Source organism: Protopterus annectens, chromosome 9.part0 (assembly GCF_019279795.1).
Source record: "Protopterus annectens isolate FY-2018-M chromosome 9.part0, PAN1.0, whole genome shotgun sequence".
NCBI lineage: Eukaryota > Metazoa > Chordata > Ceratodontiformes > Protopteridae > Protopterus > Protopterus annectens.
The window spans coordinates 191,899,256-191,921,117 of record NC_056743.1 but is presented as its reverse complement, the minus strand read 5'-3'; the positions used below and the strand labels follow the sequence as shown (position 1 = coordinate 191,921,117).

General features: G+C 39.2%; 1 protein-coding gene across 1 annotated transcript in view; it reads right to left on the bottom strand.

Annotated features, from left to right (window-relative positions):
* The window catches only part of USP47 (ubiquitin specific peptidase 47), a 3,572,488-nt gene that overhangs the window by 3,126,209 nt on the left and 424,417 nt on the right, over nt 1–21,862 (bottom strand). The window contains exon 3 of the mRNA XM_044082726.1: nt 62–265. Coding sequence (XP_043938661.1) covers nt 62–265 — 204 coding nt within the window. The remainder of the gene's footprint in view (nt 1–61; nt 266–21,862) is intronic.

The window sequence follows — 21,862 nt, the reverse complement described above, 5'->3', positions numbered from 1 at the left end:
TCATTACGTGGCGAACTGGTCATAAAACATTGCAGAATGAAAGAAAGAAACCATAACTCACCATATCTGTAGCTTCCATTCCATTTTCCCATACTAGATCAAATGTTCCAATTATATAGCCTGCTTTGGTAGCTACATCTTCAAACAATCGCCTGACTGGAGTTGAAGCAGGTAAATTAAAAGTGATGCGTTCATTCACGGTCTTGCTATTAGTAGTATCCTGAATTATGCACAGAACTCTGGGCTCATCTGCAGCATTTTCATACTGAAAGAAACAATTAAGTAACAAAAAAAAAATCAAATTGAATATTATGCTTAATCTTAAAACAAAATTATTTCTTGTCTAATACTTTATCAGCATGTTTCGGGTGTTGAACAGAAGAAATTAATACACCACAGATGCTGGAACCAAAAGAAGCAGACAGGCAAAATGCAGCAGATGTTGTTAAAGGTAGCACCACATAAAATGTTAAGATAAAACAGTAAACAGAATGCCCAATTTGGTCAGTAGTGATACTGCACACAATCCTACTTTTCTAAGCTTAACAGACCGAAAAAAAAACCTGGATCCATAAAAACAGTTATAACTTACCAAGTAACATTTACATGACAAAGAAGGGTAGCCTGAAAATTCCTAACACATACAACTATGCTATAAACCAGCTGTATACAATGAAGCTTTCATTCTAGCACCACTCCCTACTCGATGATTAACCACAGCCTGAATATTCTAACTTCTAGGAAGGACATGAGATACACATTTCTGAGGTTTGCACAGGCTGTGAATGAATCATAAATGGCCTAAATTCAAGGTTATTTAAGCGCAAGCTAAGCATGCTTGACATAATCAGTAAATTATTACTTTCACTATCTAAGCACTAGTCACATCGGTGATACTATGTCATGTCCTTTTGTGTGATAACTGTCTTTCAGATTTTCCCGGTTAGGAGTCACAACAGTGGAACTCCAGTCCACTAATGACTGGCAGTGAATTTTTACAGTGTCAAGTTGCCAGGCCGGCACCCAACCATCAAAGAAGGCACACCCACAAATGCACGCACCTACCTGCATGTCTTTAAATTCACTTATATGTTTAAAAAAACAAACAAAACAAAAAAAAAACAGCCTATAAAGTCCAGCCTCATCTCTAAAACTATGTAGCAGGTCCTAGAAGAATCAATAAAAATAATATATATATATTTTTTAAACAGCTTTATTTCACATGACATTTTTAAAAAGTGACCTAGGTACATATAAAGTAATAGAAAGGAAAACAAAACCATAACATTTTCTTTGCTGTTTTCATGTAGTACATATTCTAACAATTTTCATTCACTTCAACATTATATAAATTGCTCAATTCATGCCGTCCCTTAAATTTCAGTTCTACTTTTGAACATTACTCTGCATGTACTTGTTCCCACAAATTTCATTTACTTCTAAACAAATTGCTCCTTTCCTTTTCTAGAGATCTCACATTCAATTGCTTTATAATAGCCAGTACTTCAGTTACAGGTGGTTTAGATTTTGATTATCATTTTATATTTTACAAAAATTCAGATGAAGTCCACGTTATTAGTGGATGAAGGCACTTAATCTGGTGGAATATGTGTAATAAAGAGTGTTTTTAACACGTTCGCCTTTTAGTTCATTCTTGGTGGAGTTCGTGGCAAACAGTGGTTTTTATCTTTTGTGGATTTTACAAAAGTGGAAACAGTACGAGCAGGATGATAACAGAATATCCAGTATTTTAGTTATAGTTAGTATAGTTAGTTTAGATTTTTATTACCATTTTATAAAAAATGTTAACAGGAAGAGCAGGTTGAGGATAGAAAGAAAATATTAAACATTAAAATAAACTACAAAACTAAAAATTACACAAAGGAAGGTGTGACGCCCGTGCCCTGGCCCAGCAATCAAGGAGCCTCAATCCTCACCACTAACACCAGAGAGGACGTCTCATATATGAGGAAAGGATAACAAATACACACAGTAAAGTACAATTTCACTTAAGAGCACACAGAGATCACAGTCAGTCTGGGGCTGGTCGCTTCCTTGCTCCCCAGGTTCCCAATAAGACTCCCCACTGGCACAGCTATAGGATCCAGATCTCAGCCTAGCTGGGCAAGCTATAATCTCAAGCACCCTCTCTGTCCAACTAGTGCTTTGTGTCCCTACCCAAGTAGCTGACACACACACACTTTGAGATAAGAGTTTACACAACCACACAGACACTTCTGATGAAGGCTGGCACAGGTTATCCAGTTGTGCCCCTTTTAACCAGACTATACGGTAGTACCCTGCCACCACCCAGCTAATAATTATCAGCTACTCAAAGGCCCTTAAAAGGGTGTCCAATTATTACTGTGCAATATTATTATCCAATTGGTAGTATGACTAAACAGTCTCAAGGCTTATTAGAGTGACTTGGTACAGGATCCTTATATACATGCAATGTACACTTAGAGCTTAACTTATCACTACACAAACCAGCCACAGTTAAAAGGTTTTAAAATATTTAATAATAAATAATTAAAACTACAAGACAATACTTTCTACTACACAGTCAATGCTAGTCAAGAGTTCAGAGATCACAGAGAAATACTTAAAATAATTCAGTAGTACAATTCTAACATCACTAAAAAACACTTAGTCTAATCTTTCTAGCTCTAGCTACCTCTAAAAGAAAACACAAGTCTAAGATAACTTGCATGCGAGCAAGAGGCAGTGCTGTGAGTTGGATTATCAAGACAAAAATGCTTAATGCCTTCTGATTCTGTCTGTTTAAATTGCTATTGCAGTTCTGATAAACATTACATCATTCTTTTTCACTTTCCTGGAGTTCCCAGGCTACACATTAACTGCATTTACATTCTTAACGTCTCCCTTTTGTTATCTTGCAGCTGGTCAGGAACAGAGCAATAAAAACACATCTGCATGTTTAAATCTAGCAATTTAACTCCTGGTTAAAACAATAGAAAGATTTTCTTCATTTAGACTTTTCGGCACCACGGTCTACTTCAAAGGGTCACCACATGCTTTACTTTGGTCAAAAGAGTGCACTGTTGTCACATTTATTTCCAGTTCCACATGTAACAGTATTTCTTTACATTTAAGACAACAAGCCTGTAGTTTACATTCATTTTTACAAATGACAGAATTATCTGCAAAATTCTATCTGGCTAGGCTGGCAGCTTTCACATTTCTCTACCAGTCTTCACAGAAGGGTTGTTCAAGATTAGACACTATGGGCTTAAAATGTACCTAAAGGATTAGGGAGACTCATTTACCAGGGTAAGCAAGTGCAAGTAGAAAATAAATGCAGTTGCTTGCTGGGAAATGGAATACAAAGTATTAGGTGATTTTTAAGGGAAGACTGGATTTACTGGAAAACTGATTTGTTGTTAATATGTAGCGCAAGTACAGCAATTAGCCTAGCAACATTTTGCTGCTAAAAATAAAATTAAGGTGGGGAGGCACCAGTAGAGCAAATGCTCGATATTTAATGAAGGAAGAAAACAGGCAGAGTTAATTTTTGATGTACATTTTTTAAATGAACTGTATATACATATATCTGTGGGATGTTCAATGAAATATTTGAACAGTTTGACACCCATGAAGAGGATGGAGCTTCAGAAAGGGAAATTACAACAGAGGAAGCAGAACAAATGGGAATGAAGGAGAGCATATGCCCACCACCAGTTACGGGAAAGCAGTCCCATAATGGTATGATTGCAGAATAAAAAGAAAAAATAAAGTTCAGAAAGGGAAAAGATATTAAGGATAGTTAATATAGCAATAACCCACGCCTGGGTGTGGGTAATGCTGGATTTACCCACGGTTGATGTGGTTTGGTCACAACGGCGAAGCCTGAGTGGCCAAACAAAGTCAACCGTGGGTAAATCCAGCATTATCCACACCCAGAAGTGGGTTACTGCTATTATACAATGACATTATTTAAGAAGAAAAAATAATGACTTTTCTTAAATAATGACATTCTATAATGCCTTCTTACTGACCTTCCACAGCTGTCTGGTATTCTGCGGCAGTTCTGATGTACTGTGCATGTGTATGCCTACGCAGTACATCAGAGCTGTGGACAAAAGCAACAGAGAAAGCAAGATCTCCGTTGCTTTTTGCAAACTGTTTCGCTATGTTAAATGGGTTTAACATAGCAAGACAGCTTTAAAAAAAGCAACGGAGAATCTCTGTTGCTTTTTTTAAAGCTGTCTCACTATGTTAAACCCATTTAACATAGCGAGACAGTTTTGAAAAAAGAAACGGAGAAAGCAAGATCTCCGTTGATTTCTACAAACTGTCTCGCTATGTTAAAGGAGTTTAACATAGCGAGACAGCTTTAAAAAAAGCAACGGAGAATCTCCGTTGCTTTTTTTAAAGCTGTCTCACTATGTTAAACCCATTTGACATAGCAAAACAGTTTTGAAAAAAGCAATGGAGAAAGCAAGATCTCCGTTGCTTTTTACAAACTGTCTCGCTATGTTAAACTCCTTTAAAGGAGTTTAACATAGTGAGACAGCTTTAAAAAAAGCAACGGAGAAGCTCCGTTGCTTTTTTTAAAGCTGTCTCGCTATGTTAAACTCGGTTAACATAGTGAGACAGTGTGAAGCAACGGAGATCTTGCGTTCTCTGTTGCTGTTAAAAAAAAAGAGTTATAGTAATGGAAAAGATCCAGGCGACCGGACCTTTTTCCATTACTATAACTCTGATTTACAACGTGCACGCTGACCAATCAGCGTGCACGTTTTGAATATTAATTGGGAGTCGTATAATTACTGTTAATAATATGGCTATCACGAGATTCCAAAAGCATTACCAGCTAGTAAAAAGTTAAGATTCTCACAGTAGTCACATATGTTAAGACAATGGAGACTTGGGTAGTAATGGTGCAGGAGACACGTCTAACTAGGAAGGAACATAAAGAATGGAATTTAGGAAAGGTTAAACAATAGAATGTGTGGGAGTATTACTGTTAATAAACAAAAACTCATCTGCGATAATAAAGCAAGAAAAATACAGACCCTTATGTAGATTTGTGATAATAAGAAATTATTGGCAAAGGAAGAGTATTACACTAACAGGGGTTCACCTAGCTCTACGAACTAGGAAAACTGGGAAGATCGAGTCAAAGAGAATACTTAATGAGATAGTAATCTACCAACAGAGGATACTGACCACTTGTGAAGATAACATAGATACAGATAGAAAAGATGTCTCAGGAAAAACTAGAAGAGTGACCGTCTCAAAACGGGGGAAATTTTTAAGACTTTATTGAAGACTTTTTTTGGTGGATAGGACGGATATTCCAAACAGGTTTACAGAACATATTTATTTTTCACAAAGACAACAACTCGGCAAGACTGGTCAAGGTTACATATCACAAAAGCATAACTATTTGGTGAAGTCTGTTGGCATACACTTAATATGTCTCACAGATCATGTTCCAACTCTACTTCACATTCAAATGCTAGTATAGAGCAGGTTAAGGCTATGGCACTATCCAGTTTTATGGCTAAGGAAAGACACCCTATGTCACCGAGTGGACTATCAACTGGCTGAAAGATAGGATGGAGATCATCAAAATGAGGGGAGCTATCTGAACAAAGAGAAGAATCATCAATGGAGTCCCCCAGGGTTCTGAGCTGGGACCTCTCCTGTTTGTCATCTACTTTCTGAGAAAACGAAGAAAGCCAATACCAAAGGGCTCTGGCTAAGTTGGCAGATGACTGCAAGCTATGAGCAGTCACTGAATCTCCAAATGACTTAGCCACCTGCAGGAAGGAGTATATCAAATAAATAACTGGTGCCAAAATCATGGACTGAAACTAAATGCCAAAAAAATGCATTAATATATCCTTTGGGAAGTAATCTATCCCAGGGAACTACACATTGACAATACAAACCAGAATAAAACGTGCTTTTTTAAAAGATGATGTGATCTTGTATGTTATGGATCTAGAAAGGGGTTTGTGAAATTTTTATTTTATTATTTATTTAACATTTATTTACTGGTAAAGTCCAACTTGGAACAAAGCCAATTTTCTGTGGAGGCCTGGGGCGAGACACTCCAGATGCATATCTTTGTAACATGAGAGGAAACCCACAGGAATGCAGAGAGGACATACAGACTCCACAGAGAAGGAACCTCAGCCGAGAATCAAACCAGAGAACCTCTTGATGTGAGGCAGCAACGCAACCACTGTGCGACTAAATTCTCAGGATTTTCAAGATATGGCAAGCTATAAGAAAAAACAGGGAAAATCTAAATAAACAGATGTTAATTATACTCCAACATTTGAAATGGTGCAACAATATCTTTTCTTATGGGGGTCATTTTAGAATAAAATACTTAAAAGTATGGGTCATGAAAGAAGTACAGACAGTAGCAAGAAAGTCACTTGAGGAAACAAAACAAAAAATATGCAAGAAACTAAAAAGACGGAAGTTGAGTACATTGAATTTAAATTATAAAATCCTAGCAATATAAAGTGCCTGTGGTCCCTTTGACATTTTATGTAGGACAAACTTATTTCTATCAGCCAAAAAGTAAATTATGGAAAAAACTTCAAAAAAATTGAAGGACCTTGTATGGGATAGGAAAAGCCGTAGAGAGAACTAGAAGAAATTAATTTTACTTATAGTGCAGACTGGGACTAATAAATCTGCAAGGATACCATAAAGCAAAACAGCTAAGATACGACTAGTCTATTTGGCAAAATCACAAAAATATAATGGAAAATGGAAGCAGATGATATTCAGTCAGGGAGACTATAATCAAAATGTCCAAAAACTGGGCATCTGGAAATTATTCAAAATATTGTCTGTGGTATTTTGAGTCTTTTTTTGTGCTATCTCGTCTCAAGCTTAGATTGATAATAGGGAGAAGACTACACAAGCATATATCAAACACAGTAAAATCACTTATGATAAATAAATCAAACGAGGTCATGGAAGGCAAAGATATTCTCAATTGGGCTAATTAACCCTAGGAAAAAAGGGGTGAGATGACCAGGGAATGGCAAAGAAAAGGCTCTCTAGAAAGCCAAGATTCTGGGAACAGCCTGGGAGGTGAGAAACATGGGTTTTAGGAGTTGGTAACCACATTGAGGGAAACAGTAAGACATTGAAGTTTATTAATTGCAACTAGACTGCTTTATCCACAGCACAAGAGGTTAATAAATAGATTTTATAAAGCACTAGATGACAATTATCATAACCAAAGGGAAAATGTAGAGAGAGTGTGAAGTGAGGACAGGTAAAAATAAACAAAGAAGCAATGGCAAAAGCTGTGTCAGGACCCCAGATTTGCTACTAAATCCAGGTGGATTAGAATTTCCAAATGGAAGTGCTTGCACACACACACTTGTATACACCGGACAGATTAAGCAAAATATTTCTCCAAGTGGTTAACAGATGTTGGAGATGTAGACGAAACAAAGGGTGACTTGGTGATGTTTTGGTTCTTTTCAGCATTGGCAGATTTTAAGACAATTTTGCAATAAATGCTAAGAAAGTTGATTGGTAGCTCATTCATATTAACTTGGGGATATTTTTTTTCTTGGAGAGCAATTGGAGCAGAAACATTCTAAGCATTACAAGGTTTTAGAAGGATTGATGCCATTGGTAGCTAAAAATGTAATAAGTAAAAAATGGAAATCAGTCAATGCTGCCAAAACAATGGAATAAAATATGAAAGACTTCAACAATACAGAAAATTTCTAATATGATCAGGGACATACAAACCATGTAATTGGTTAGTTTTGTTCAAACCCGACCCCTCCACCCCAACTTGCTGTCAATCTGTTGTCACAGAGACAGCTCTATGCAACTCTCCAAAAACTAAGTCCTGCCACCACTACCCAAGCCACTTGAAGTGGCCATGGTGACCAACAGGAAAAGAAGGATGGCCTTCACTTAGCCTCATGGAGAAATTCAAGAGTTAAGTTCAACAGCACATGCAAGAACTTCTGAAAAATGACCACCACTTTGTCAGGTTAGCTCTCCATGTTTTATGCTACAATTAAATATACTGAAATGATGGTGGCTGGCCATTCTAACCAGCTGTTGGTATAGGACTGGGAGAAATAAGACATGCAAATTAACACTGTAAAATACTCATGCCAGAATGGAGTTATTGGAAAATAAACTGACTGACGTTCAGAATAGAAGTTGCCTTAAGCATTTGAGAAGTGTGGGGGGCATACCTGAAAAGTTGCAAGGGCAAGACTGTTTAGCTTACATGACAACCAGATTGGCTAAATGGTCAGGCATCCCCAATCAAGATACTGTTTTCAGTCTCACCAGGCCCCACCACCTCAACATCTTACAGTGTTGTTTCAATCTCTCAGTTACTCTACTACAGAAAGTGTACTGGAGAAAATTTGAACATCCTGTAAACAGCTTATATTTAATGAAACATGCTTCTTTACGGAACAGGACTTATCAGTGGACACTAAAATGAAGAACAGAATTCATTCCAGCTATCAAAATATGCAAACATAATAGCTGAAGAGTTAAATGACACAGGATAAACATGTTTAAAGTGGCACTGCCAGATGATACAGTCTTACTTAACATTCCACAAGATGCCATTCAAAGGCTGAAACAATCAGCAGTAGTTGCTTTACCCAGGCAAGTAACAGGAGCACCGTCGCAAGCAACATTATCAACTGACAGGGAAGAAAAAACTACAGGATAAGACAAAGGTAACTCACACTGTAGCTATCTCTGCTCTAGATTGAAGTGAAGCTACAAAACACTCCTTTCATTTTTGTTTCCAATAACTGGTGAGGAATCACAAAATGTCACTATGTGGTTTACCATCCTGGCTTTGGTTATTCTTATGAAATCTGCTGGTTTTACAATATGATTTTATCACTCTGTTGCAACACATGAGATCTGTTTGTAAGTGTGGGAAGAAGATGGGCTTGTTTGCCGTATCTGAGCTTCAACAAGCCTATCACAAAATATTTTGTCTACTTTAACAAGAGGGTGGTAACCACATTCTGTCCTACAATGTGATGTTGTTCCAGACTTACCATCCATACATCCACAACCTCCTTTTTCCCATTTTTGCACATGGCATTGTGGTGTTGCATAAAAAGTGACCACCATCTAAAGCCAATTTCTCACCTCTAGGTGGTTCCAGACTTAACTGCTTGTATATAATTTACTTAAACTTATACGTTAATAAGTTATTTAGGTTTGGTAATCTGCACATCACACTATTTTCTTCTAATGGTTGGAAGCAGTGAAAAATTTCTTAGCAATATAATCTGTATTAATATATTTTTGAGTGATGTGAAAATTCCTGTTGGAACTGTTATTTCCAGGGGTTCGTGTTACAAGAGAAACTGAAGTATACGCACCTCACTTAAATTTCATGCTATTTTTTTCTCAGAGAGTAACAGGTTTGAAGATTTTTAGAAAAAAGAGAATGGTCTTTGCATATTTGAATAGATATCATCCTCATATTATCTTCTTACAAAAATGCACATAATGAGGGCAGGAGACACTGCAGTTCTAAAAGGGGTCTACTTAGGTTATTTTTCTGCATTTCTATTGGGATGTAAAAGGGGAGTTATAACACTGATTTAAAGGAATACTCCTTTTCACTTAGTTGACATCAAAAGCAATAATAAGAGCAAATATGTTATGGTAAAGGGTCCTTTGAGTGACCAGATAATCTTACCAATTAATAACTTTTCCCCATGCTCTCCTAGTGAAATGTCCTATCTCATGAGTGAGTGGGTGATTTTCCAGGAGGGGGACAGCAGTTTGGGGGCAATGACTGAAACAGAGTTCTTTCTCTAATAGAGGTCTCATAGGTTCATAGGTCAATACTAGGCTGTTGATCAGAAGCACCCTTAACAGCCTAGCCACAATACCCAAAATCTTTAGGTATCCAATGACATTTATAAGTAGTTTCTACCCTTCCAATGAGGAATTAAAGGCCAGACCCAGAGTGCACTTATGGTTACCTATCCATTGATGCAGGTTACATTTAAGACGGTAAGGAAGCTACTCTGCTTTACATTTATTACATAAAAAATGGGAACTCTGGGATATATATCAATCTTGCCAATAGGTCCTATTTATGTTCTAATGGAAGCTAAAATCTCGAGCAGGTGATGAGGGTGGTGTTAGTTTTATGGATGTGCAGGAGGTCACAAAGGACTGGATCTTTCTGCAACCTAGAACAGATCACCTCTTAAAAGTCTATAGGAAAAGGAAAAGAGAGAGAACGCGCTTTAAGTCACTATGGGTAACTCAAAGAAGACATGCCATGAGTTACTCACATCAAGGAAGACATGTCTTGACTATCTTAGTGAGGAAATGCTGTGGTTTCTCAAGCTGGGTTATAAGCTTAAACAGGTGCAAATCACAGAGGCCATTATACTCCATTACAAGTCTAATGAAAGAGAAGTAAAGAGGGATGATAACTTCTGTACATCTGGAAGAAAAAAAAAACTCTTGAGTAATCTAACATGATAAAAAAGGATTTCCTAGCAGAAGTGGATACAAGGTGATCAAAGGATAGCTGATAATCAATGAGAGTGCTAAGGTCCATAATGACAGAGTCAACTATCAAACTGGTGTCATGTATGTGGTAGGTGTAAGTGTGCACAGTTTTGCCGAAGGACAATGCTGCACTTCTTGGCATTTAATTTTTGGCCATGGTCCAGGCACCACTTATTGGTGTGTGTTAGCCCCTCTTGAAGAATCTGGGAGTCAGATATAAACTTGCCAGCCACAGGCCCTTGATGACAGCCTTAATATCAGAGAAGTAAATATCAAAGAGAAGTGGTCCTAGATCCAATCTCTTAGGAACACTGCTGGGAGCTACTTTTTTTGAGGAGTGCCACCCACACCCCACATTAACAGACTGTGTTCTGTAAGTTAGCTAGTTTGCTATCCAGGTAGTAACATTTCGGTTTGCATTTAGTTTGATTAGCTTGTCAATAATGCCACATATGGAATAGTATCAAAAGTCTTGGCCAAGTCCAGATAGTCCAGAGTTTAAAGTATCAATGACAGGTTCAAAGAAGCTCATCGGGTTCAGAAGGGCAGGATCTACCTTTAACAAACCCAAACTACCTTGGTTCCATGGCTTGTAAGCTGCCTATGTCTTTGTTAATAAGTTCCACAATGATGCTTTCAATTACTCTGCAAATAAGGCTGGTGAGTCTTACAGAGTTATAGTTTCCTGTATCACCCTGGAGCAGGATGACCACCATAGTTCTCCATTCCTCTGTCCTCATGGAGCAAGTAAGTTTTGTTGTCATCTCTGAACGTTGCTAGGCACTGAAACTATGGTTTCTGACACAGACGAATAAGGCTTTGTGGTTGTCTTTAAAAGAAGTATCGATTCACAACTCATATTTACTTTTGGATTTTCTAAGTTCTCTGTTGGCCTCTGAGTTCATATCTAGATGATGAAGTATTAAAAAAATAGAAAAACTCATCTATTCCACAGTCCATTGAAAACAAAAACTTCCAATTCAATTCCAGTTCCTTCCCTCAGGAATACCACTGCACCACTCTCTCCAAGGCGAAATGGCTACCATTCTCATACAGAGTTGAGCTACTCCTAGTGTCTGTTTTCAAGCTACTTCAACCAAGTGCCTTTCTATCTCTTGCAGTCAAACTCCTTAATAAAACCACTTCCTACAACCTCCGCAACCTCTCTCAACTAACTCCCTCACTCCAGATACCACAAACTAAACTGCAGTGTGCCCACCGTTTCTTCTCCATTCTTGCACCCAAACTCTGGCAATCCCTCCCCCTTCACCTTAAAGAAGTATCCTTTCCCCACGTTCAGAGTTCAACTCAAAAGGCACCTTCATCAAAAACATGTCTGCAAGTGCTTTTTCACTGAACACATATCTCTCTCCTTTCCTGCATCACTTCTGCTTTGATCCTCTGTTCTCAGATGCTGCTTCCCTCTCATATTTACTAATAAAATTGATCTTCTACTCTGCTAATATTATTGACGTTTTGTATCGTCTATGGGATTATCTATCTTCTGCGATTACTTTGCGTTTGTGAATTTGTTCCACTTCCTTTTTTTGTGAATCTCTTTAACCAGGCTGTGCCTGCAAATGGTCTATAGTGATCAATGTACTACCCCAGTAAACAAACTAAAATAAATAAATAAGTTTGCTTTTATAGGCTATGAGTTCCTTCATGTTACTGTGTAGTTTGTACTATGGTTCCACCATATGGGTTTATTCTTAATTTTGGCATTGTATTTGTACTTTATGGAGACAGATGCCTGAATGCATGTTTTAAGACAGGCACAGAAATTGTCCACAAATGAGGTAGTGTATGACAGGTTCAATGAGGTAGGGAGGGCACTTAAATTTCATCAGGTTATCAAACTGTTGAATTAGGTCTGCTTTAGAGTAATCTCTATAGACAGGGGTTTTGAGGCAAGTCAGGTTTTACCTCACAATGTTAGCATACCGAACAATGGTTAGATCTGACAAGTGACATGGTAACTATGGATGGCAAGACTGGTGAGAACCAGGTCCAGTGTTTTTGAATCTCTAGTTAGTTGAACCAGCTGGCCCAGGGAGCTAGAATTAATGATGTTTAGGAATCTTTGTGTGTATTTATTTGAGGTGGTGTAGGTTTCTCAGTTAATGGAGAGAAAGACAGTATTATGCTCCACAGGGATGGATGTTAGTTTAAATATGACTTGTGCAGCAAGTGACATGGAGGAGGTATGGTAGTTGGCTATGATATGGTACGGAGTTCAATTTTCCATGAAAAGGAAATGGGAAATTAATGTTCAATGTCCTGGCTTAAGGGTCTGAAAATGAGATGGTCTCCTGAAAATACAGATACAGCCGTCCAAGAACACTGTCACCTTCCATACCTGGTCTTGAAGAGTGGTAGGCACTGAAGCCCTACACATACAGTGGTAGGCACTGAAGCCCTACACATACAGTGGTAGGCACTGAAGTGTGTGTGTTTGTGTGTGTGTGTGTTAATTTTATGAAAGCATTAAAAAATCCCACTACACGACATTACAAACTAGATACCAACACAACCCCCAAAATTTTGGAAAAATTTAAACCAGCTACTAGAACTCACCCAAAAGGCTACCCCCCAAACCAACCACCCCCGACACTAAATTTCCCATCAAAACACAATTCAACTCCCACTTTGTGAACTCAATTCTTTCCTTAGTATCACAGGACAGTTCCAACCTCACTACCCCCCAACACAAATAATACTAATACAAGCTTTACCTTCAAAACAGTCTCCACCACCTCAATCAAAAGCATGCTCTCCAAACTAAAAACCTTGTCAACAGTAGCTGACCTACTCCCCAGCTATTTCTTGAAATTCACAGCAGATGCTATTGCTATCTCAATCACCACTCTCATAAACAGATCAATTGTTGAAAACTATGTGCCCAAACTCTGGAAAATATCCTATGTTACACCCATACTCTCCCCCTGGCCAAAATCCTAGAAAAATGCATCCATAACCAGGTGCTAAAATATCTCTTAGACAACAACATCCTGTCACCTACTCAACATGGTTTCAGACCTGCCCATAGTACCACTACAACCCTCCTCTGCTTCACAGACACAATAAACAGTTTCAAAAATGAAGGCCTGCAGGTGTCAACTATTTTTTTGGATACATCCAAAGTATTTGATACAGTCTCACACCAAATTCTGCTAAACAAACTAAACCAATATCACCTATCAAATTCCACTCTTACCTGGTCCCAAAGCTACTTAAGTGAAAGGTACCAGGCTGTGAAATGGGAAAATTCTCTCTCTCCTCAGCTGCCCCTAACTACAGGAGTCCCACAGGATTCTATCTTAGGACAACTACTGTTCACAATCTTCACAAATGACCTTACTGCCACATAGCATGCATCTATCATTAAGTATGCAGATGATACTACCTTAATCTGTGCTGCACAAAATATTCCCACCCTTCTGCAAACAACTCAACTAGCATTCTCTGACACTGAAAACTACATTACCAAAGCCCAACTTATCCTTAATCCAAAGAAAACTAAGCTTATGATTATAACCAGTTCTAACAAAAACACTGACAACAGTCAATTCACTATCTACTCCACAAATACTACTCCAATTGCTCCAGTGGCACAGGCTAAGCTATTGGGAATAACCATAGACTACCATCTAAAATTTGACAGTCATCTCAACCTAACTATTAAAAAAGTATATGCCAAACTGGGATCACTCTACCGTATCAAACAGTTTCTTACAAACAACACACGATCAGCCATTGCTCACTCCCAGTTTCTATCCACCCTACTCTATGCATCTCCCACTCTGACTAATCTCAACAAAACTGAACTAAGCAAAATGGAAGCCTGCTATAACAGAATTGCCTGCTCTGATGCAAACTGCTCATATAGAACTCATCACTGTACTGCTTTGAGGCAGCTCCACTGCCTTGAACTGCCCAACCTCCTAACCTACAATCAGCTCTGCCTCTGTCATTCTATCTATTATCTCCCCAATAAGTGTCCTGCCCTCAAAAACCTAGTATAACATCACTCAGCCAAAAGGCCTCTTAAGATCATCAAGCAAACTACTACTAGAAGTCACCAACAGCTATAATAGCTTTGGAGATGCACTATATAGTAGTTCAGTGGCTAAAAAAATGAACTCTCTCCCCGCTAGCATACAAAACACATCGTCCATAGCCTCCTTTAAAAAGCTCATTAGGCAACATCTCAAGCACAGTTGGCACTGCAATGACTGCTCCCCAGGCTAGTGAAAGCAGACAAGGTACACATACTAAACCTAGAGTACTTTATAACAGTTTTCACCCTTACTCACAAACACTGGCTAATGTACAATGTATGTACTGTACCTATGTACTATGTATGTATTCTACCTATGTTACAAATTTCAGCTGTACACCACAAACCTATTAATTACCTTTATTGTTAAATGTTCTTGTTTGTTCTCTCCACTGTAACTGTTGATGTGCTGCATACCACTGTAAAACATGTCTATTGTAATGTGTGTATACTGATCATGTCTAAATATCTAAATGTATCTGTAATTATTTTTCTGTGTGGAGCTTTTCTCCCTGGGCCTCTGCTGAAAAAGGGCCTTTTCAGCTCAGTAAGACACTCCCAGTTAACAAACGTAAAATAAAAATAAAAAAATAAAAATTTTCAGTAACAAAGCAAATATTTTCAAGAGTTAAGAATGTCTTCTTGTTTAATCATCTAACACTGCATGGTGCTACCTTTAAATAGTTTTGATTTTGACTAGCTACACAGGCAATTTGAGAAGACTGCCTTTGCCTAAAAAAGGCACTATGGGAAAGAAAAAGGCCCTGGCAAATATATGAAAGCCACAAGGACAGAGGTGCAGGCCATCTCTAGCAAAGTAGCTAGGGCTTTTGATCATCTCCTCACAGGCTGTGTGTGTGTGTGTGTGTGTGTGTGTGTGTGTGTGTGTGTGTGTGTGTGTGTGTGTGTGTGTGTGTGTGTGTATGTATGTATGCTGGACTCCCATTAGAATGGCGCCAATAACTGGCATCAGTTATCCTCTGTTTCTAATGTAGCAACATGGTTGATAATGGTAGGATACCGCTCAATATTAACTTCATGCCAATTTCAGATCATATCCTAAGATTTATCATGTTTCTCTTCATATGATCTAAGCAGGTATGTCTCAAGCATTCACTCCCACATGTACAATGACCACATCATATGTGTACTTAACCGTGAAGGGACCGGACAGCCCTAGTGATACTGCAAATCATGGCACATGAAAAGCAACTAATCACCATTCTGTCTTTGCTCAGCCTGTTTACTCCTGCATCTGTGTGCCTAACTACAGGGTCACCTACGACTAAGATGTGACCAAATATACTGTCTTGGCCTGGCTGCCTTAAGGGTTTTGGCCTGCCAGCTGAGTGACCACTCTTTGCAGCTGTATTTTCTGTAGTGTTCATGTATGTTGTTTGCCTGTTAGTGTGATGCAGAGTGTCCTGTATACCAAACCTTCGTCCAAGAGGCCTTTGTAGTTTAGACAGTAACTCTTACCTCAGCATAAGAAGGCTTATTTCTTTACTTAAGACATGGTGGGCAAGACTGTGAGGTGGGTGTCAGAAGCAACACCAACCTGGGTACAGTACACAGTCTTTGAAGAAAGACTGGCATCCAAGGTTAGAATATATTTGCACTTCTCACATATGGAAGAATGTGTAGGATGAATCAGACAGCTGCCAATGAGCATAGGGCAATCTCTGCTGGCTGACAGTCTCTCATGATTCCAGCTAATAAATTATTCAAAAGCTAAATGTCCAGGTTTAGCATGGTTAATGCCCACTGTTTCCTGACATTAGCATATGGTACCTATACTTATAACGCACCTCAATTTAAGACCTTCTCAAGGATAAATAACTTCCTGATTAAAAGAGAAGACGGACACATGATGGACTCCCTGTAAAATCACCCGTAATTCTCTCTGATCGGGTCTACATTAGAAGTCCGAAAGCCGTAAAACGTGAATACAAGTACAGCGACACAAAGAGCGATATACGATAAAAACGAACCACGTAATGAGCGAAAAGAAAAACAACGAATGGATTTCTTTGGCCAGCAGCATGATCCTGGGAATAAGGGAATATACCCTTTACCCCACTGTAGTGCAATCTCGGAGTTGGTATATTAAAGTAGGGGGTTGGGGGGTGCAGGGGGCCTTGCCCCCCTGCAAAAGTGTGTTATGGTACTTTTATGCAGTTGATTTAGTTATACCTCTATGGCGCTGTTGCTTACGGAAATCCATTCGATGTTTTGCTTTTCGCTTATTACGTGGTTCGCTATTATAGTACATCGCTCTTTATGTGTCTATGTACTTGTATTCGCGTTTTACGGCTTTTGGGGTTCTAATATAGACCCCTCTGATCAAAGTCCCTTAAAAATGTTAACTAAGACTATGGGCTTGTTCCCGTTACAACACTGGCAGTTAAATCTTTCTTTACATGAGGGTAGGGGCAATTTTAAGGAGCATCTTCAGTCCATATCCAGAGCAATTATGGATACAATAATCACTTCTCCATCTACAGCCTTTCAGATGTGGAAACATTTCAAGACTACACTAATCAATTCATTCAGGTCTTATACAATGGGGTCTAGGAGCCTTCTTGGCTCAAGACTAGAATGTCAGCAGGTGGAATTACAGGTTGCTCATGTGCATCACAAGTGGTGGGGGTGGGGGGTGCTCAAAGCAGTGAGGAAAAAATAAGGATATTAATGACCAAATAAACCATCCTGCATTTAAAGTGGACCAAATGCACAAGACCTGCAGGGTTTGATATTTTGACTCATCTCTAGTTAATAATAAATATCTGGCACGGTCTTCACATGCAAGTGGTGGTCAGGCAGCCGTTTCAGGTAAAGAACCCTATTACTTTTACAGCATACTCTACCACAGAACATAATAGTGTAACTTACAAATAATTCATCTCACTTTACAATGACATGGAGGACATTCTCCTCTCATCAACAGATATGTCAACATACAACAGCACTCTTCCCCATCTATATCTTAATCCAGAGGAAGCGGAGTTGCTAATAAACCTTATCATAATGCAGGATATTCTGGATACAATGACATTCTTGCCATTAGGGGAGATGCTTGCCCAAGATGGCATCCCTCGAGGCATATAGTTAGATGGAATTACAGAATCTGAACCAGGTTTTGTGCTTTGGTAAATGAGAACCTTCAGAAGGATAGCTGCCCCCCACCAAGAGAGGGAAACAATTATGGTAGTAATCCATAAATCTGGCATGGACCCTGCTTCAGTGTCTTCATGCAGACCTATTTCCATATCAAACCATGACTCAAACATTTAAAGGCAATTACTGCTGCTAACAGGTTGGCGAAGATATTACCTTGGCAGACACACCTTGATCAGGACTGCCATTCTGTTTTTGCTCAGCCTGTTGATTGTGCCAACGATCTTATTAAAACCCTCCTCTTAGCAAAGAATTCCTTGTAAGTAAACCACTCCCTACTACTCATGAGTCTTGATGCTGAGAAAATACATGAAAGGATCCCATGGGTTTTCTAATGAAAGGTGCTACACAAGACGAGATTTCCAGTAGATTTCATAAATTTGCTTAATTTGTCATCTGCAGGGTCCACTGCCACAGTGAAGCAAAACTCAGTTTTATCTTTCTCAATACCCAAATGCTGAGGTACCAGGCAAGGCTGCCCACTCTCCCCGCTACGTTTTGCAATGTATTTGAAGTTTTAAGCAGCACATTTGCAACAACTGCCTTTGACAAGCTATTCCCTGGGAAGATCAACCATAAGTTGCAAATATGCAGATGACTTCTTAATCTTACTAACTTATTAAGATAGAGAGCTTCCCCCTACAGTTCGAAGAACTTCTCCAAGTTCTCTCTCTCTCAAGTTATAAGACTAATGTTTCTAAAACAAAAGGGATAAAAATCAACTACTCCACTCCTGAGCATACTATAAAAGAGTTTCCATTATCAAATGAAGACAATACCATGACCTACTTAGGGATCCAGTTTAGGACTACTCAGCACAAATCACTAGAAAGTAGCAATGGTGGTAAACTAAAAAAAAAAAAACAAGAGCTAAATTTAAATATGGATGCATGTTTGCATAGAGATGATGTAAAAATATAGGCAATCATACTTTTTTTTTTTACTTCTACTGGTCCTCTATGCTTAATGTGGCATATTACCCCCCCACTCACTTTTTTGACTAAACAGAAGTCTTACACATTTTATCTGGGCAGGGAATAAACCAAAGATGCAATGGTAGCATCTTCCCTTCCTTTCAGCCAAGTGGGATTGTATTTGCCCAACACTTAAGCAATAACCCACACCTGGGTGTGGGTAATGCTGGATATACCCACGGTTGGTGTGGTTTGGTCATGAAGGCGAAGCCAGAGTGGCCAAACGAAGACAACTGTGGGTAAATCCAGCATTACCCACACCCAGAAGTGGGTTATTGCTATTATACAATGACATTATTTAAGAAAAAAAAAACTTACTTTTCTTAAATAATGGCATTGCATAATGCCTCCGTTCAGCCCTTCTGCAGTTGTCTGGTATTCTGCGGCAGTTCTGATGTACTACGCATACGTATGCTTACGCAGTACATCAGAGCTGTGTGTGAAAGCAACAGAGAAAGCAAGATCTCCGTTGCTTTTTAGAAAGTGTCTCGCTATGTTAAAGGAGTTTAACATAGCGAGACACTTTCTAAAAAGCAACGGAGATCTTGCATTCTCCGTTGCTGTAACAAAAAAAAAAAAAAAAAAAAAAAAAGACTAATACTAATGGAAAAAGTCCGGGCGACCGGACCTTTTTCCATTAGTATAAGTCTGATTTACAACATGCAGGCTGACCAATCAGCATGCACATTTTGGAATATTAATGGGGGGGGTCGTTGTATAATGAAATATATACCATGGCAGCAACACTGAAACTTTTAGGGGATCTTACACACCTGGACAAACAAGCCATCTAGTGCAGCATGCGGATCAATTTACAAGGAGGGTTAGAAAGGATATTTACGGTTATGGTTGTTAAATCATTGAGAAGAAGTTGTAATGCAGTTGATTTTAAAAATAACAATAATGAGATAAATAAATCACCAAAACGTAAAACTTTAGGGGTTAGAAATAAATGTCTGATCTGAACACAGTTGACAAATACAGACGAAAAATAGGGTGGGTAAAGAAAAAGTACAGTTGTGTACCTACCATAAATGTAGATGTTCGAGTGTATTCACTGTTGCAGTCATTATTCTTGGGTTATCCTGCTGGCAGGCTACCCTCAGTCGGCCAGAATTCCAAAGTCTAGGTCCGGCGTCGGTTGCTGTCACCTCTTCCCTGACATCAGTGCGCCAGGGGTATAAAAGATAAAACAGACACCATTTTCTTCAGTTTTTCTTCCCCCAGATGTCAGGTGCTCCCAAATAGGAAGGCTGAAAAATATGCCCATAAAAATGCATGCACAAAAAAACATTTCCTGCATCTACAAGCAAATACACCAAACAGGTTGTATAGGATAGAGAAGTGCAGATAAGCCCCAGCAAAGAAAAGGGGGATGGTAGGTAACCTGGACTGCAACAGTGAATACACTCGAACATCTACATTTATGGTAGGTACACAACTGTACTATGTTCATAGTGTTTCATTGTTGCAGTCATTACTCTTGGGTAGAATCACAAAGCTGAGGATGGGTGGCTGGGCTAAATAGGATTAGGAGAGGCTATGAGGCTCTGCAAAATTGCAGTGGCAAAGCCTGCTCTGGACTTAAAGAGGTAAGTGGTAATGCTTTGTGAAAGTGTGCACTGAACTCCAAGTTGCAGCCTCTAAGATATCTTTGGTTGGCACTCCTCTGAGGAAGGCTGCTAAAGTGGCTGCTGCTCTGGTGGAATGAGGCCTATGTGCCCTTAGGCACTGATTTGCCATGTTGAAAATAGCAGAAATGGATGCAATGGCCTATCCATTTAGAAATAGTCTGTTTTGAGATAGCCTTTCCTTGTGATCCTGCAGCATATGACACTAAAAGTTGCTCAGTCTTTCTGAAAGCTTTAGTTCTGTCCAAGTAGAAGCGTAACTGCCTGTGTATGTCCAAAGAATGCAGAATTTTCTCACCCTTGTTCTGTGGATTTGGATAAAAGGTAGGCAAGTGAATGGTTTGGTTGAGAGCCACAATGGATACCACCTTAGGCATAAATGTAGGGTTTGTCCTCAGAGAAACCCTGTCTGGATGAAAAATGATAAATGGTTCCATAGCCATGAGTGCTTGTAACTCCGAGACTCGCCTTGCAGAGGTTATTGCTAGGAGCAGAGCTGTTTTCCAGGATAAGAATTTTATATCTGCTGTTGATGCTGGCTCGAAAGGAGGCAGTGTGAGTTTTTCCAAAACATAATTGAGGTCCCAGGCCGGAATTGGTGCTCTCCTTGGAGACCTAATGTTTTTGGCCCCTCTGAGGTACTGCCTTATTAAAGGATGAGAAAAGATAGGTGGTTCCGTATTGTAATGGGCTGAAATGGTAGAGGCATGAATCTTGATTGATGAGAAAGAAAGGCCTTTGTTCAGCATCTCAGTTAGGCATTGTAAAATCTGCGGTATATTTGGTACACACGTGTCAATGCCTTGTTCCTGGTTCCAAGTGCAGAATCTCTTCCATTTTTCTGCATAAGATTTTCTGGTACTGGGCCTCCTGGACTCCAAAATAACATCCATCACAGCTTTGGAGAGAGGAGTGTTGTGAATGGCTACATTATCCACCATGCTGCCAGATTTAAGGTCCTGAGTTGACTGTACAGGATCTGATTGTTTTGTTGGATCAGTAAGTGAGAAATTTGAGGCAATGTCCAGGCTGGACCCTGAGACAAGTTCTTTAGGATTGGGTACCAGTGCTGGCGTGGCCAGTCTGGGGCAATCAGTATCATTTTTGGTTTCTCTTGTCTGACCTTTAGGAGTACCATGGGGAGGAGAGGCAGTGGAGGAAAGGCATATACTGTAAGGCTGTTCCAGCAGAATGACAAAGCATCCACTTTACATGCTTGTTTGTGATAGGTCCTTGTGCAGAATCTCTGTAGTTGGCAGTTGTGACGGGAGGCAAATAGATCTATGCCTGGGCATCCCTATTTCCTTGTTATCATGCTGAAGACTTGTGGATCCAGTTTTCACTCGTGGGGATCCATGAGGTTTCTGCTTAGTTCGTCTGCCAGAGTATTTATTTTGCCTGGCAGGAACTGTGCTTGCAGGTGAACTTGATAAGTCAATGCTGTGTCCCACAAAGTCATGGCTTGTCTGCAGAGGGGGTAG